This window comes from Paralichthys olivaceus, chromosome 23, assembly GCF_024713975.1.
Source record: "Paralichthys olivaceus isolate ysfri-2021 chromosome 23, ASM2471397v2, whole genome shotgun sequence".
NCBI classification, from domain to species: Eukaryota; Metazoa; Chordata; class Actinopteri; order Pleuronectiformes; family Paralichthyidae; genus Paralichthys; species Paralichthys olivaceus.
Window position 1 is genome coordinate 2393130 of NC_091115.1, and position 18473 is coordinate 2411602.

At 46.2% G+C, this 18473-nt stretch overlaps 1 protein-coding gene across 37 annotated transcripts in view; it reads left to right on the forward strand.

Annotated features, from left to right (window-relative positions):
* The window catches only part of celf2 (cugbp, Elav-like family member 2), a 174599-nt gene that overhangs the window by 101131 nt on the left and 54995 nt on the right, over positions 1–18473 (forward strand). For 36 of the 37 annotated variants that reach the window (XM_069519756.1, XM_069519763.1, XM_069519761.1 and 33 more), the window contains one exon: positions 9487–9683. In XM_069519756.1, coding sequence (XP_069375857.1) covers positions 9506–9683 — 178 coding nt within the window. In that variant the 5' untranslated portion in view covers positions 9487–9505. Of the gene's footprint in view, positions 1–7369; positions 7694–9486; positions 9684–18473 lie in introns of those variants that run through there. The other variant, XM_069519773.1, reaches the window with a different exon arrangement.

Here is an 18473-nt window from a genome sequence, read left to right on the forward strand (position 1 = left end):
AGTTGTTGTGGATTTGCACCCAAGGACTCGTACAACTCGAAATGTGACTATTTATTTTACTGTTATTTGGATTTCCCCTGTTGTACGACTTCCCTAACACCTGATACTTGTTTTGACCAAAGTCTCGACTCGGACTTTGTTGACCAACCTGAGACTCGATGTTGATTCTGAGACCAGTTTGCAGAATCACACAAAAGCAACTGACCGAATATCCATGAAGTCGAGCCTCGGTGGAGGTATTCGCTCTCCGAGCTCCTGCCTAGATATCGTTTGATTCTTTTACGTCATATATACATATATATATATTTATATATAATCTTATACACGTTATCTAAAACCAGTGACATTAGTGTTGCTATGGCAACGTATTGTTTTTTTTCAAGTCAGACTTAAAAAGGAAAGAATGAAGAGAGATATCGAAGAAAAATATGTGGCAAGAAGAGAAACAATAGATGAGTGGAAAAAAAAGAGAAGGGAGGAAGGAGATGAACTTGGAAAAGGCCGACTTCATTCACATGAATCACAGCAGGGAAACGCTGGATAGCAGCCGGGTGGCTCCGTGCACTGCAGTGTGTGTGTGTGTGTGTGTGTGTGTGTACATGTGCGTGACACCACACCACACTGATGAATGTGTTGTACACGTGGACAAAATGCCCCAGTTGTATTTTGTGCTTAGAGGGAGCCTGAGGTCAGACTCACATACACACAAACACACTCTGCCGCAACTCCCGTGAAATGATCTACGAGGGAAATTACAGTACAAACAAGAGCTTACAGATGTGCCCTCGCCGAGGAAAGTAACTCCTCAGCGTGGCCTGTTTTTTCACGATCGACCACACAAAGAAAAAACGTCGCCCTCCCTTGCCAGCCAATGAATATGTTTCCTGCGGCGGTCTGTCTCCACCCTGTTCAACTTCACCTCCTCGCGTTTTCTCTCCCCTTCCGCCGCCACGACCTCGGCCGCTGCTTCCCCCTCCGTGGTCGTGTGTGTGTGTGTGTGAGGAGCAGTGTAAGGGGGTTGATTAAACCCTCAGACGCCGTTTCTGCCGGTCCTCGCCACGGGAACACACCAAGTGGCCTCTGGGAGAATGGCGAACACACATTCTCAGCAAACCCTGTGCGGCGTGTTCCTGTAGTTTTTATTGGCGTCGGTACATGAAAACAACAGCCTCGCCAAATCCTAACAGAGCTTTTATCCAGGCTTTTGTAACCTTTGCGCGGCAAACGGCGCAGGGGTTTACTCACAATGGGACGTAATTGTGTGGAAGCCAGTTCAACGAATGCACTCGTGTTGTTAAATCAGTGGTGTTTTGTTGTGGGCAACTGGCTGCCGCTTCCCTCCCCTCTCTCTCTCTCTCTCTCTCTCTCTCTCTCTCTCTCTCTGTTCGTCTTTGTCTCCCTGCGTTGCCCTTATTACGCCATTTTCTGTCCGTACCCTGTGGTTTTCTGCTCGGTCGTGCCCTTTAGAGGTGTCATGACCGATGTGCTTGAACACACCAGGGGCGTTTATTGTTCCAGGATGTGTTACATGTCACACAGGTGAGGGTGAACCGTAACACACAGTAAAGATAAGGCAGCAAAGGCCGCGGTGGACTTCCGTCGACCTGTCGACTGAGTCTGGACCCGATGTGATTCTCCCCACCGGTCGCTCTTTCTTCTGTTCGTTGGATCAGCATTGTTGGCCCGTTTTGTGGAGAAGCATTAGTCAAATGGGCCATCATCCCCTTCGGCGAGTCAGATGATGACTTTTGGCAGAATGCAGCCGCAGCGCGATGCCAGACAATCAGAGCCATTGCCATTTCATCACACGGTCGCACACGGACGCACGGGCACGCACGCAGACTCACACCACAAACAAGCTGTTTCTCATTAAGCCCGCAAACATGAGAGATTGAGTGCGAGGAGCGGTAGGTGATGAAGGAGGAGAGACGGCGAGCTGAAGGCTTTTTCCCAGCGAGGGATGAAAAAAAACTGCAAAACCGGCAACAACAACAAAAAAACCCCAAAAGAGACGAGTCAAGGGTGAGAGAGTGTGTGTGCGCTCACTGCGCTGTCATCCAAAGAGACACCCGCCTACCCAACACCCAATACCCTCACCCCTCGGCCCTCCGACACGGCTGTTCCCATAGCAACAGGATACAGGAAGGAGGAGGGGGTGAAGAAGAGAAGAAGTGTGCTAAAGATTACGGAGGAATTTTGCTGCTGCTGCTGCCTGTGCCTGGATTTGACCAATCTGGTGTTGAGGCTTTAAGATGCTCTAATTCCTTTCCCCTGCCTTCCTCTATCATGCGCACACACACACACACACACACACACACACAGACTGGAACTCGAGGTCAGGCTGACGAGAGCTGGAAGGCATAATTTTAGAAAGATATTTCTAGGACCTCGCTGTCCAAGTAGAAGTGGGAAAGGTCCGACCAACTAGAGCTGGATTTTGTAAAATAGAAAAAAACATTAAGCCAGTGTTTGATAAGAACTTTCCCCTCGTGGTGATATTTGTATTTGCGGCAGCGGTAATATGATCACCTCCATCTCCTCCCTGAAACCTTGGTGTCCAGATGTGCATGAAATCCACTTTGCTCATTCACGCTCCTGAGAGGAAGAACGCCATCGATTCTAGCGACCTTATCGCCCTTTCTCCCTGTGCCACCATTAAGCCTCGTTTTCGATTTTTAAATGACAAAATCTCCTAATCCTTTAGTTGCAAACACGGAATATTTGTCGTGCACATTCTCGCTCCCAGCAGATATGAATTTAATGATTTCTGGTGACCACATCAAAACTGTACATTTATTTATTAATCGATGGAGTCGGGACAACAGTTCATATTGTCCTGTGTCATATTAACCCCTTAGAGTCACTAAGACTCCCAGGATATGACACGATGTGGAGGAAACTGATGCTTTATGTTTAAAAGGACGTTTTTCTCTCAAAATCACAGATGATTTTCCACAACATGATGTTTACATTATTATAAATTAATACATTGAGCTGGAAGTTACGATTATCTATCTGATAAATGATCGATTTGTTCTGCTCATCAGCTGGTCGACCAAATGTTTGAAAATACGGATGAAAAAGTTGATTTTACTTTGATATAAATTAGTATTTTCCTCTTGTAATGTCACTTAAATATGTGTCAGTTATCAAAGTTTATTAATTTCTGCATTCTTACGATAATTAATCTAATCAAGAGCTAATTATCAATGATCTATATCAATAGAATGTCAAAATAAAATAAAATTATAATGTTCTCAGTTTATTTTCATGTAAAACAAAGTCAAAACTGCAGATCTGTTTGATTTTTTTGACATTCAAGTGAGTGTAGCGTGGGAAAAACATGCAGGAATCTAAAAGTGCACAGCAGCTTGTTCTTTAAGGATCTCCGGAGCACAGAGTGTGCGAGTGTTATGCCTGCGTCTTCTTTACATCTCAAATAACATGAATAATTCATGAACAAACTTGAAGAGAGAAGTTATTCAAATAGCAGTTTTCAGCGTGACTGTCGAGTGTGAACAGAACTTCTGTTTAAAAAGATCGGTTTGTTTTTACGAAGAGTCACAATCATCAACTTTTCATGTAAGAGTCATTTTTATCGTGCACCTGCAGCATCTTACGAGCAGCTTAATTTCCGAGGAAACAGTGTGCGCCCCCCCCCCTCTGTGTCAGACATGCAGGAGAACACACGTGTGTCATGCACCAGCGTGTTTTCGTCACCGTGTATATTTTGTGTGTGTGTGTGTGTGTCTCATTAGCGGGCGGCGGGTGTGAGGTAGCTCGTTAGCGCAGAGCTAGCTGAGCGTCAGGGCATCGGTGCAGCTTCATTAGCTACTCTGACATTTATCTGATTGTTTCTCCTGCGCCGCATGTACCGCCACGTCTCCATGGCAACCACAAATGCATACACACACACACACACACAGGCACATGAAGGCAGCCACACTCTCACGGTCATTCATAGATGCCAGTGTCCTCGACAGTGAAATGGATAATGACTACATGAACAGTGTGGAGCTGTGGGTGGAGCGGAGCTTATTGTAAAGTTGAAGTGAATCACAGGCGGCATCACACTCCCTCATTTGGCCTCAACATGCAGGGGCCCCCGGGAGCCGGTTCACCTGGCTCCAAGTCACTTTACAGAAGAACTAAAAGCGTTACAGCAGCCACGGTTCGCCACTCATTTACTTTGAGTCACTAATCCGCCTCCTCGCTCTGCCGACGGCAAGATCAGCCACAGACTCGGATCCGGGGTAAAAAAAAAAAAGCAGCAGCACGCCTCTTACGTCTCGTTGTGGCGAGGTAGATAATCTCGTTTACAGTTTGATGCAGCAGCAGAAAATATTCAGGACTATGAAAAGAATTGTGGGTGTGTTCGTGTACTTGCAGTTCTCGTGCAGACAGATGTTGTGTGTTTGTGTCGAGGTGTGTATCAGCCCCACTGGGGATCAACTTAAGTGTGGTTGTGTTTTTACTGTGTTGAGGAGGACGGCCCATTGAAAGCCCCTCAATTATCACTCAACCCTACAGATGCATCTCGACACCTCCAACCTGCAGCCTGGGAACGCTCTCCTCACGTAAACATCACAAAATGGCAAAGTACACTCAGTAGAATATACACGATGTGTGTTGAAGTATCTGTAGTATTACAGTACATGAGCCAAAACGTGTCCAACTCCTCTTTCCACCGGATTGAATCGCAGTTTTTGAACTCGAATTTTATTGCGCAACAATAACATGATAAAATCATAAAGTAATACTTTTACTATAATTCAGTTTCATCAGACAGAAAGTGATAATTAACTATCGGGTCTTCAGCATCAGTTTGTGTGTCTGGGAAAACGTCATTTGAGGAGAAGTGACTGTCCAGGTCTGTGTGTGTGTGTGTGTGTGTGTGTCGAGGTGTGATGGTGTTTAGCTGACCTTGGTCGCCCTGCTCCCTCGGGGGTGGGGGGGAGGGTTGGACTGATGTTTCTCACTCTGCTTGTCAACAAGATTAGTTCCCCTGTGGGACCGTTACACACCCTGCAAACACACTGCCAATGAGAAGACGTGTGTGACAACCCGGCCCTTCCACGAACCCACTCAGTGTGTGTGTGTGCGATTAAGGGGCTAAGGGGATTCTAGAGAGGATGTGTGTTTTAGAGCAGAAACAGAAAAGGGAAAGACAGGAGGGGGATCAACGCAGCCAACCTGAACCGTCGCCTTTGTGTGTGTATGCATGTGTGATATATGTGCATGCATGTGTGCAGAGAGCCCACGCTGAGCTCTGAGCTGTGCTTACTCTTGGACCTGGCTCATCTGCACCCCCCCCTCTTTTATCTCCCACTTTTACCTTCCTCGCTCGTCCTCGCTCGTCCTCTCCGTGTCTTCTCCTCCGCGGCGGCGTGCAGCAGGTTCCTCCCTGGCTGCTTGTCGGACTCCAGCTGTGAATGAGGAAAACACAGGAGATAGCAGGCGTTTAATGTAGCGCAGGTCGCTCAGCACTGTCAGCGTTTACTCTTCTTGTGTGGAGGCAGAGCGGATTTTTCCTTCTTCTTTCTACCTGTAAAATCCACCATACATACTGCAGCTTGATTTCTATTTATGGTTAGTGACATCCCCTCATTTACTGGTGCACAACAAGTGTGTTAAAGCTGCACAATCATCTTTTATAGGTCACATGCTGTAACTACAGAGAATTATCAGTTGGCTTCCACTCTAATGCACTTTTTTTTTTTATCATCTTTCAGCTCTTTATTTAGTTTTTAACTGTATATTTTGGTTCAGTGTGATTATTTCCAGCGAGCAATCTTTGTTATTTTCCATAAGTGTGAGGCGTCAGTAGGAATGAGTCAGAGTCAGTTGCTGCTGACATTTTCAATTGTCTGACCCGAGTAACATTCCCGGAGAACTTCTGAGTGAGTGTGTGTTGACAATAATTGTTTTTACAAAACTGAGGAAAACAAGAAAAACACACAAAAAACCGGATCCACACACGTAGAAGGAGCAGACGAAGGTGTAAACTTTGAAAGACGAGGAGATTCAAGGGTTTTCGGTGAAAAGGGCAGACGGCGGTGTGGATACTCTGCCCGGGTGTCACCCCTCGCCTCTTAACTCTACGCAACCTTACGGCGCCAAACAGCAAGACGGCAAAGTTGTGACTGGCATTTAAACAGATTACATCCTTTAAAGACACATGGCCCGGATGTGTCTTTCCTACTTTGGACGGAGTCTATCTATAGATACACCCTCCCTGACGTTAAGCTAGGCTAACCCCGTCCTGACAAAGCACTAGATTTATATCGATGTTTTCATCTCGCTGTCGGAAGGGAAAGCCAATTAGTGTATTTACCAACATGTGGGACGTTTTCTTTAATGGAGGGGCGGACTGAGGCGCTGTGGATGTAAAATGAAGATGATGAATGAATAAATAAACAACCATCATAAGATTTTATGATCAATACTGTGCAGCTGTAGTTCGGATGAACGAGCCGGCTGTCTAATGTGAGTGTGAGGTGAGGGAATAGCAGCCCTCAGCAGCTGCTTCAAAGACCCATCCAGACACTTTTTTTGCAGTCTGGCTAAGCGCACACACACACACACACACACACTCACACACTCGGTGTATATCAGCCCTCAGTCACGGCCCCGTGCTGCAGGGAGACTGGAGTGATGGAAGCAATAGTTAAGCCATTAAGGCAAACAATTGGCTCAAATTGAGAGGGAGAGTGAGAAAAGAAAAGGAAGAAGAGGGAGGGAGATGGAGAGGCTGTGGCAGGAGTGGATCCACTCAACGACTTAATCCAAGCCCCAGGACACTCTCCTGCTGAGCTCCGCACACTCGCACAAACATCCACACACACACACACACACACACACACAATCACTAAGGCCCTGTCTACTTGCAATAACACCTTGTCAGTCTTGGCCACAGGGGCGATGGAAGAGGCGCTCGTTCCTTTTGTAGTGAGCAGAGTCACAGACTTCCAGCCACCTCAGGAAAAGACGGAGCATGCAATCGACACAAGACAGCTCTGTAAGTGTTGGTACGCCTTATGGCTGCGAGCGTGAAGCCGTTCATTGTCTTAGCGGGCGGAGGGAACGGTGGAGGGAGCACAGGGTGGACAGTGTCCTGGACGAGGGGAGGCGCTCCTCTGACACCAGCTATTGTGTCGTCTCCCCCGAGGACTCGCTCAGTCCGCACAGGCCTCACATAAACAGGCAACAATGAGGGATTGTCTCGAGCTATTCTCCTCCTTTCTGTTCACACACACGTTAACTGTAAATGTGTGTGTGTGTGTGTGTGTCAGAGGGCGAAGGGATGATGTGCTCCCGTCTGAACCCGGCGACCGCCACGTCTCATCCGGTGCAGTCGCCGTTTATGTCCCCAAACCACAGCCAGCGATCGGGGCAGTAACTCCTCGCCGCCGCCGCCGCCGTCGCCCTTCCCTCCCTTCCTCCCTTCTTTCCTCTCCTCCATCAGCTGCCACCCTCGGGGCTCCCTCGGTGCCCGCGCCCCCCCACAATTTATCGGACAGCTTAGCAAGGAGTGGTTGTTGCCCCGAGGACTGTTAGCCCTGGTTTGGCTCGTTGACTCCTTCTCCGGTTCTGGCGTTTTATTTGACATGTCCTTTAAGTCCTTTAAAGAATTGGGCGTTTCTGCTGAGCGCCTTGGCTCTTTCTGCAAAAGATGGATGGCCCGCGTTCAAAGGTCTGGATGTTTTTTTTTTTCCCCCTCTCTTCCTCTCCCTCCTTCCTTCCCTCGTTCTTTCTTGCTGAGCTTTATAGGGTGGTATTAGTGTTGTCAGCGAACCAAGCTCGGGATTTGGCTTTGTTTTGTTTTTGCCTCTTACGATAATGCTCTTTCTCTCTCCTGCCGAGAACAACAAAAGGGAAAGTAGAGCAATAGAACAGCACAGCCATCGACTTTGGTTTCATTAAATTGGTTTTCAGCCATCTTAAATAGACCACAGGCCTTGATGACAGTGATGTGTGTGTGTGTGTGTGTTTGGTATTAGTGTTCTCAAAACACATCCACCCTTCGTCTCGTGTGTGCACGGGTGCCGTTCTCATCTCAGTCGGTGCTGAAAGCCTTCGCTTGTCTTTATTTGAAAAAAAAAAACCGCTGCATAACGTTTGCATTCCAAACACGTGGACAGCAGAGTGTGTTTTGTGAAGATAAGTATTGTACCTCTGCATTAAAAGAGGGTGAAAGCACTTCACTTCCATTTCATATGCATTCCAGATGTGGAAATATAACCACACTGATCGGCGTGTAAGCATCTGTGTCCTATTAAAAGGGCCCGGAGGTTTTTGCTGTACGGGTTCTGCAGCCTAATCCCTCGTACACGGCCTCACGTTAACACGCTGCTTATCCAGCGCTCTGCCATGCATGCAAACGTGCACAAACGCTCACACATGCAGGCCGCTGGATGCAGACATTCCTCAACCACTGCTCATGCAGCAGCAGATCTTGTGTCAACAGATGTGTTTGCATGGTTGTTTAGTTGCTTTAAAAAACACACACACACTTTTACCACCAGCCTCAGGGATATAAGTCTGTAGAGCTGAGAGCCGTGAGGAGCTGTTTGGACACCTGAGAGGATTTTATACCTGTGGCTCGCTCTGAGTTTCTTCTCTGATGGTCTAAAAGATGTTTGAAAGGCTTTTTCATCTTGTGAATGAAAATCTGGGACAGCTTTTTTTGAACCTATATCCGTTTTCAAGACATCAGGGTCTGAACTTAAGATGCCGCACATATTTTTTTCCTCTCTGAAAAACTTGAAAGGAAACTAAGACCCTGTTCAGACCTGGAATTAACAACATTTTTGACACATCTGTAAACTTACATAGAGAGCAGGAAGTAAGATCCGAGCACAAGTGGTCACAGGAGACACGTTCAGGAAATATTTCATTCTCAGGCGTGAAAAATACAAATCTAGAGCTGAACACTTTTGATCAGATCTCTCAGAACGGATGTGATGTCAATGGATTTTTCTGAAAAACACATTGTCACCGGTTCAGTGGACCTGGAGGATTTCACAGCTTCCTCCTTCCTGTGTTTGATTTGTCGTCTTTTGATTTGTTGGCGCTACATGCTGAAGTTCAACACCACTAAATCACAACGTTATTAATTTTGACACACAAGGGAAAAGAGTTTGGTTTGGAGAACTGCAGCCTGCGCCCGCAGCATGATGGGAAATTAGCTTGGTTGTGCTCCGGCACAAAACTGCCGGGCGATGCCAAGACAAATGGAGCTTAAATTTATTAAAGGTCAAGCTTCTGGTCAAGTTTGTTTCACACTCGCTGAGTAACAGTTTAGCCCAAGCTGTGTAAGAAGATAAGGGAATAAATATCCAGAAAGTTTAAACGCGCAATAAAGATGATGAAGAATGTTTCAGAGGTGAATCAGAGCAAAAAACCACCAGAACGTTCATCCCGGTATCACCAGACGAGAGAGTAAATTCCGTGTCCTTAATGTTCTGTCTTCTGTCTCCTCCGCAGCAACGGCACGGCCGGGAAGATGAACGGGGCGCTGGAGCACTCGGACCAGCCAGACCCGGACGCCATCAAGATGTTTGTGGGTCAGATCCCACGCTCCTGGTCAGAGAAGGAGCTGAAGGAGCTGTTTGAGCCGTACGGAGCCGTCTACCAGATCAACATCCTCCGAGACCGCAGCCAGAACCCTCCACAGAGCAAAGGTATGAGCTCACACACACACACACACACACCCTGAAACCAGGTAACCATTTTTAATGTTGTGTCTGCATTTACAATAAGGAACTCACTTTTGCATGAAGGTAAAACAAGCAAACATGGAGGACAGTGAGTCCAGATAATCGTACTTTGCAAATTATGCTGCGGACCGGTCCCCACAGCAGAGTCCAAACACCACTAACCTCTTTAACCACCCATGCACGAGTAATATCAAACAGTGCGGAGAGAGTGTGCAGATGAAGAGCGGATGAGAACGTCGAGTGCACGAAACAAACGCCAGAAATTCACAAAGGTGTCAGGAGACGACCTTCATCGGCAGAGACGTCGCAGCAAATGTACACGGTGGAGAAACTGCACGAGAGACGAGGAACCACATGAAATGACCTTTGGCTGACGTGAGCTCTGGGTCGAGTGGCCGTCCCACCTGGAACAAATGATATATGTGCAGAATTACACAAGCAAACACACATTTCATGCACCATTTGAAGACAAAGACTCGCCCCCATGCCAGAATTACACAGTCAATTGTGTGAAACTGCATGATTTGCAGCTATTTTCTCCCATTCCCTTTCTTTCTCCTGTGATGAATTTGTCAAGTGTGAGAGCAAACAATGGAGACAGCAGCAAGGAACGGGCAGACAATAGCGCTGCCGTATTAACAGGCATCAACCCGGAGTGGGGGCTGATGACACCCCTGATGAGACACGGAGAGTGGGAGGAAAGTAAAGAGACAGTGAGAGGAAAGTGAGAGGACGACAGGAAGGAGAGACGCTTCCATCCGTCCAACTGTAAAGCAAATTTCCAGACAAGTTTTCAAAGTGTCAGACGAACCCGAATATGAATCAGCGGGATGAAGCGAGTAAACACCAATCTGCCAGAAAATGGAATTGAATTAAGGATTTTTCTGTGGATCGTCACCGTACCTGTCCTGAAAACAAATGCATGCACCTGCTGACGCTCCTAATGCAACAGCTAATGGTAATTAATCCACACACTGAAACCTTATACAGCACAAAATACATTTAAATGCTGCTAATGAGCTTTGGCAGATACATTAGCGAGGAAACGTAATTGCTGCCTGGATTACGTTCGCTGATGGAGTTTCCTTCCAATTCAGGAAGCGTGACAGTGGTGCACAGAGCAGGAGTCATGCGCCCGGATGATTCCGACACGTAAACACCACAGACAGGGTTCACGTCCTGTGAGCGGTTTGGTTTTACTCAACTCAAACACTTCATAATCACGGTCGGGGACAGATTGTGGAAACACGGTTTATCTTGTGATTGAAATCCGTGTTTACTTTTTCAACCATCATCGTTCCCAAACTTTAAGTGTTTCCAGTTGTCTTATATAATATATAACAATTCTTCATTCAAATGTCAAGAAACAACCAGAGCTATGTTATATATATATATATATATATATATATTATTGACTCGTGTACTTAAATTATACAAAAGGTTTTTGACACTTTCCAAACTGACAGAAATGGCAGATTTCTAATCCTCTGGGCTCTTTTGGACAAATCTGACAATGCAGTTGTATTTACTTTGAGTATGACTATATATTTTCTCTATTTCCAATAAGACTTGATTACTAACTGGCAAAAGTAAGCGACTGGCCTGTTTTATTGATTGAATTCAGTGCAGGTTATCTCACTGAAGACCTGGGGCCAGTTATGTTCTAGTGCAGCGGCAGCAGTTGTTGGTCTCTGCTGTGTGGACATATAATGAGGTCAGTCGGGGTCCGGCTGCAATTTTTTATCCCGGGGCCCCATAATCGGTTAACGCGGCGGCCGCGTGTGAGAGATGGTGTTTTCTTATTATGTTGATAATTATCATTAATCCAAGTACTCGTTCTGATTTCCCTCTTTGATAACAACGCACAGTCCTCAGCTGAACGTGAAAAGCTTCTCTGGAGGAGACGAGTTGCCACAAATACCAGATTATGATTTAACTATTGAGATCACGCTTTGAAATTGGATTAATGGTTTTGCTTTTCTGCGGCTTAAAGGTGCGATGTCCTTCACCTCTTGGCGTCTGCCCACTCCATCACGGACTGATTTTAGTTTTTCTCTCCAAGTGTGTGTGTGTGTGTGTGTGTGTGTGTGTGTGTGTGCGTTTCCTCCCTCTCGTTCTGACTCCGAGCCTGTGAAAGCCTGGAGTCGACTCTCACCGGCATCTTTCCCCTGCTCTTGTTCTCTCTGCTGCTGCTGCTGAGGAGGAGAAAAGGGGCCAGAGTTCCTCCTCTTGTCCTTCAGCTCCCTCAAATCTCCTTCCCCCTCCGTCTTCAGCACCCTTGAAATAAGTTGTTTTTGTGGTTGATGACTGAAGAGACAGTCATCAACCCAACACAACCACCCACCGCACCTTCTATTTTTTGCTCCGTGAATGAAAAGCTCTTTCGCTGCGTGTCTTGTTTGTGCCTCCATTTTGTTAAATTAGTGGCGGCGACAGAAGAGGAAACTTCTTCTGCAGCTCGTGTTGAAAGCCTGAAAGAAAACTAACCAAACCTGCCTCGAGCCCGATGCACTTAATATAAGCTGCACTTTGTTACCAGGTCCCTGCCTCAAAAAATAGAGACTGATATAATTATTAGATCATATCACCCTCCCCTACTGTGACCTTAAATCTCAAGAATTAATTCATGACAGAATTTTGTTCGTCTATAATTCAAAGTCTCCAGTTTATGACAGTCCTGGAAGAGATGGATGTAGATGTCACAGTCGGCGGCGGCGTGGTGCATCGGCGAGGTGGTAATTCCAGGTCTTCTCCGTCTGAGCTGCGAGTCGGAGTGCTTTAAGAGGAAATGTAGCATTTGATTGGGCTCTGATGGCCTTGTTATTCACAGGCTCTGAACGCTGTTGTTGTTTTCTCATAGTTAAGTAAGCCGCCTGGCCTCATCTGCACTCTCTCAACTCGAGGGAGCCGCGATGGCCCCCTCGCCAGCTTCACCCGTTGGGCTGGATGGTAATTTCACCGGTGTCAGGGAAACCGTGGCCCCTCTCTTCCCTCCGAGTGTTTATTCTAAATTAGCGACGGTGTTGTTTGAAAATGATCGTGGCCTTTTGGGGCAAATGAACCCACTCCGATGCCCCAGTGGCGACCCAGAGGCACTTCTTCCTCTTTTCTTTTTTTTCCCATTAAAGCAGCAGTTTGGATTTAAATGAGTTTGTTAGTCCCGCTGAGATGCAGGAAAAGTTCCACGGCTGCGGCGTGGAGCCTTTTTACAACTTGTTTTCTTCATTCGCTTGTGTTAGGATCCTCATTAGCTGACACTTGAGCAGCGGCTCCAACGGAAAAAAAAAAGAAGAACGACAACAACACAAAGACAGAAACTTGATTAATTGACAGCGGAAATGTGGCGAGTATGAGATAACTCATAAATGTCTGGATGTGAAGAGGCTGGAAGACATTTTGACAGGTGGGTGTTGGAAGTTGGGTGTTGAGGAATTTCTTTACACTGGATTTAAATCAGTGTTTTTGTTTGATTGTTTCGATTATTTATTTTTTATCAGCGTCACATCTGAGGGAAATTGTTCCTCATCGTCCAAGTCAAATGCAGCACACATGTGGGATTCCTCACTCGGGTGCTGTACCACTCACTTAAAGCTGCCAGCAAAGTTATCTTAACTTAATAACACCATTTTTCCTCTGCTTAAGAAACTCTTAAGCCTCTTAGAAGTCCTCCTCCCTAAGAGTCTCAGAAGCGTTTCTCACCTCAGGAGCTCTCTGAAGGCCTGAGACACTTTGTGCATGACTTTTATCTTCACCAGAAACTATCGTCTTATAACTGTGAGGTGGAATTCTTAGAAAACGTCATATTTCTAATAATTCCGAGGAAAAGCTTTGTACGAGGAAGCTTTAAGAAAACGACCCCTGGTGCATTAGTATGTTTAAGGCCCAATTCACATCTTTGTACCGGATCTGAATTATTTTTATTCTTTATCTACCTATAAGCTAAAAATCTTTCATTTTTATTTTACCAGCATGTCTGGTTTGTAGAATATTGTTTTAAAATATCAATCAGACTTTGGCACACATTGGTCTGAGGCATGGTTATGAATAAATTCATGTTTAATCACGTGGAACATAAACGCAAATTCTCCATGCTCATTCGGGTCTTTGGCTGAAACGCACGTCAAAGCAAAGTGGATATCTGTGGATCAGTTTAATCCCCCACTTTTATTATCCTCGTCTTCTGACGTCACACGTAAGAGCTGCTTGAGACTCTTCTTCAGCCCGACAAGAATAAAACATTTTTGTCGTGTGTGTGTGAGTAATATTATAAATCCAAATATCACATCACCGTCCAAACACCCATTTTGCAAACTGATCTCTTTCAATCTGTTTAGGTTAGAATCCAAAACTTAATCTAGAGATGAAATAGCTTGAATCAGTTTCCATAGATGTGTATTTTTGTGCCACTTTTTTGTTTTTGCATGATGCATTTTGCAGCCTGACCCAGGTGTGTGTGTGTGTGTGTGTGTGTCTGTGTGTTTGTGCTGACTACGGCGGTCTGGGGAATATTGTGGCTCTACTGTTGCTTTAATGTGTTTGGAGTTAATAACCAGATGAGTGGACGAACAGGGGAGGAGGGGCGCGGATGAGAAATGGAGCAATTTGGCATTTTGTGCTGAAAAAGAGATGGAGATGGAGGGAGAGATAAAGGCAGAATGAGACAAAGAGAGCCAGAGGGGTAAACAGAGAACGGTCCTTTCTGCTAAAACACAACCTTAAGCGCCATGACAGGTTTGTTGCAGTGTGTGTGTGTGTGTGTGTGTGTGTGTTTTGGCAGGGGACGCACTGTGTCATCTATCTTCATGATACAACCCACATGAGTAACTGAGACACACACACAACATCCACACACTTTAATTCGCACACACACACACACACAATAAGTTTAATGTCTTCATTAAGAGGTTGAATCCTGCACAAAAGTCTCTGTGCACAACATTAACAGTAATTCAAAATAAAAAAAAAATGAAGCCGAACCCACGAGGAAAACGAGACAATGTGATGAAAACAAAATGATGATGAATCAACCTGTTTTTAACTAATTAAAACCAAACTTATCATTACAATGAGCAGAATTCATCTTTGAGGCTAATTTATTATTAACATGTACTTTTAGTTTTTTAGTTTGGTGCATGTCCTATCTGCTAACATGGAGGAGGCAGGGTTTATAACCTAGACAGCAACCAGCCACCAGGGGCGACCAAGACGATACACCCTTATATGATATAATTGAAACCCCAAATACTGAACTGTACTTTAAATAAAACGTAAATTGAAATATCACAGTGAGATATTTTCTAGAAATCACTCGACGCCTTCCAAAACCAAGAATCTGTGATAAACTATATGAATAAACCATTTTATTGCCGTCTGACGCTGATGACTGCAACATTGTGATTCAGCCGCAGCCACAGCGTCGCGGCTGAAAAGACAAAGACAAAAAGAGCCACCTGTAGAAAAATCAAACCTTCAAGTCAAGAGACAACACGCTGCCACCCACGCGGCCTGATTGACAGCCGATCTCTGGGGGACGCGAGGCAGCCGCCGGCGTTCAGCGCCAGAGACGGACACGAAGGCTGTCGCAGATTTGCTCCTCAAGTGCGACAATAAGAGCTTCTCGCCCATTACAGTTTATTTTTTTCTTCATATGATTCACATTGGAACCCAAAAAAAAACTATAAACGATCAATACCGGCCCCTGAGAGGACGTGGACACCTGACATGAATTTTACATCCGTCGTCATTTTCAAATCTCTAAAAACTGAAATCTCATCTGGATGGAAGCAACAAAAAAAATAATAATAAAATAAAAAATCCAAACAGTTTCCAGCCTGGAAATAAACACATGCAGGCAGATTACGGCTCAGATGAAAATCTCGCTGCCTGGGTTCCTCTGATGCCGCGTCCGGGGACCCGCGAGCCGTTCGAACGGCAGACATCATCTGCTTTGAAACGTGGGATCCGACTGTATCCTCCCGCTCAGCTGTGGCGTCGCCGAGTGAACGCTCCGCCGTCCAAGACAATTATCTGCTGTAATGGATTCAGTTGAGACGGGCCGACCTGAGATAGAGGGCTGATTTATTTCATTCTTTCCTAAAGCAGAGCGTCCAATTATATCGCCTTAACTAGACATTAGAATTTTTTTAGCCAGCTACCCGGGCCCAATTAGAGAGCAGCTGCAGGTGGATTTTAATGGGAGATTGTGTGTGTGTGTGTGTGTGTGTGTGTGTGTGTGTGTGTGTGTTCTCTCCATATTTATATTTCTGCATGCCTCAGCGACAGAGAGAGTTGCTTGGATATAAGTGAAGTTGCAGAGCTGGATTTTCTTTTCTATTTTTTCGAGCACTTGTGAGTTGTCCAGGAAGAGGCTTTGATTTCCGGAAAGTGCTGTTGCTGTTTATCGCAGTGAGGGGAGGGAGGGAGGGAGGGAGGAAGGGAGGGGGGGAGGCTTTGGACGAGGGTGACATTGGTGGTGTTCCACCAAACTAACCCATGGATTGTATAGATTTGTGAAGTGCTGCAAGCTGGACCGGCTCCTACGTTAACAGGATTAGAACATCAGCCAAATGCCCGTCAGAGATGCGGCATTGTTCGGAGCCATCCGCTCATCCTCTCTCTATTTTTTTCATTTGACACATTTGTTCTTTCTTGCGTCGTCAAATTCAGAACGCCTCCGCTGTCACCGCTCTTTCCCTCCCGTCCCTGCTGTCACTCAGCGGCTCTCTGACACATGTGAATTAAACACGTTAAGGAGCGTTTTCACAGCCGCACAGGAGGAAGGAGGAGGAGTGTGCATCCCATGCCACCCAGAGGCCTGCGCGAGCAGTAATTGCAGTGGAGTGTAGTTAATGTGGGTCAGCGGTTGAGTGGAACCGGCTAAAAAAAAAAGAAAAAGAGTGGAGAGGAAGGAATAGAAACCGGAGTGACGGAGGGTGATTGAGTACGTGAAGGCACTTGCTGACACTGGAGATCGAGGGAAGCTTCTACCTTTGTTTTCTGGACTTCGCTGAGCTTTTTCGTACACAAACTAGAATGGCACTCAATAATGTGTTTAATATTATTATCTATCAGAACCCTGTCCAGTGGGTTTTGCTGATTCTTCTTACAAACAAATTAACCAACAAACAAATGGACAGGATCGGAGGTAGAAACCCAGAGAACACAATAACTACAAAATAAATCACACGTCTCCTTTTAAATTTTAAACAATTTCTCCAAGAAAAACATCTGTGAAACTCAGAAAGTCTCTTTGAGTAGATTAGTCGCTGCTGAAGGCAACATGACCCCCCCCCCCCCCACACCTCTTCACTGGCAGGGGAGGCCGAGATGTTCCCTTTAAAATTAAGCTTTACCTTTAAAAAAAATTACCACCGTGAATTAAAGGTATAATAAAAAGGGCAGGTTGTCACCTCTGAGGCGTCTCTCACCCGGACCGGACTGACGGCCACGGTCACACACGGAGAGAACACCGCCTGTCTGGTGTCTGGCTTTAAATGAAAAGCCGGTATCGACCTCACATATAAATACTTGAGCCCGATCGCACCTTCTCAACACGCAGGTTCAGCCTCCCCTCGGCTTCTCTGCAGCCCCGATGTCGCGAGCGGCGGAGCCGGGGTCGACCTGTTGTTGCAGAGGGTAGAGGTGTTGACAGAGCCGGGGGGCTGCGGGTCTCCGCTCAGTCAAAGGCCCCCTTCAGCAGCCATGAAGCATTTATGAACAGCCATCTCCCTCCTCTGCTTTCTATTCCGCTCACAGCCGCTCTTCCTCTCCCCTCCTCCTCTTCTTCTTCTTCTCTCTGCCCTTCTTTCCCCCACATCCTCTCTGCTCGCTCAGTCTGTCTCTTGCACACACACATCAGTGTCTAATAGATTTCTTCCCCTCAATCTGAGTTTGTGTGCGTCTCTCGTGTGTGTTTTTTGAGTGTCCCTCTTCAACAGCACAAGCAGAGTTGTATCTCCCCGCTCTGAGCCCCCTTTGGCCTTCAGGTAAATGTTTGTGCTGTGAGAAAAGAGAAACACACACAAACACACACATAGACGGAAAGAGCTTATTCATGCTGGTCTGCAGCACTTTTTCACCTGCTCAAGGTTGTCATGCAGGGAGTTTTTTTTTTCTTTCTCCTTTCTGCAAATAAAACGCACATATGCAGACGTACGCTTAGAATGATACGCGTGCTCTCAGTGGCTTTCTGTAGCTTTGTGTGTGTGAGGCGCAAGTGTGCTGACTCTTAAACAGGTGCACCCGGAACACCGCAGGAATATCTATGTGTGTGTGTGTGTGTGTGTGTGTGTGTGTGTGTGTGAGGTCCACTCCTCTGCTCTTTGATCCTCATCTTGACAGCCCACCACCTGGGACGATCCGCCACACGCCGCATGGCTCCCGGGCCCCGGCTACACCGGGGGAATCACAACACGCAGCGGCTAACGCATCGCTTACGCTCAACCCTCCCCCTGCACATAATATGCTGTCAGAATTGCTAATGCTAATAGCAAAAAGCTAACCCTCCCATTTCTATATATGCAAAGAAAAAAGATAAGAAATGCCACCGGAATCATAACCGACTGAGCGCAGGTTAGCAGCTAACCCGAGCGCTCTGCTGCTGGAATTGCAAATGGCACACGAGGGGCCAGAGCTTGAACACAGGTGCAGTTGGAATTATGATGGAATTATAATGTTCAATACTGAGGCAATGCTAAAAAGCTCCCTCTTGTATACACGTAGAGTTCACTCTGCAGAAAGTAAGAATGGAAATCA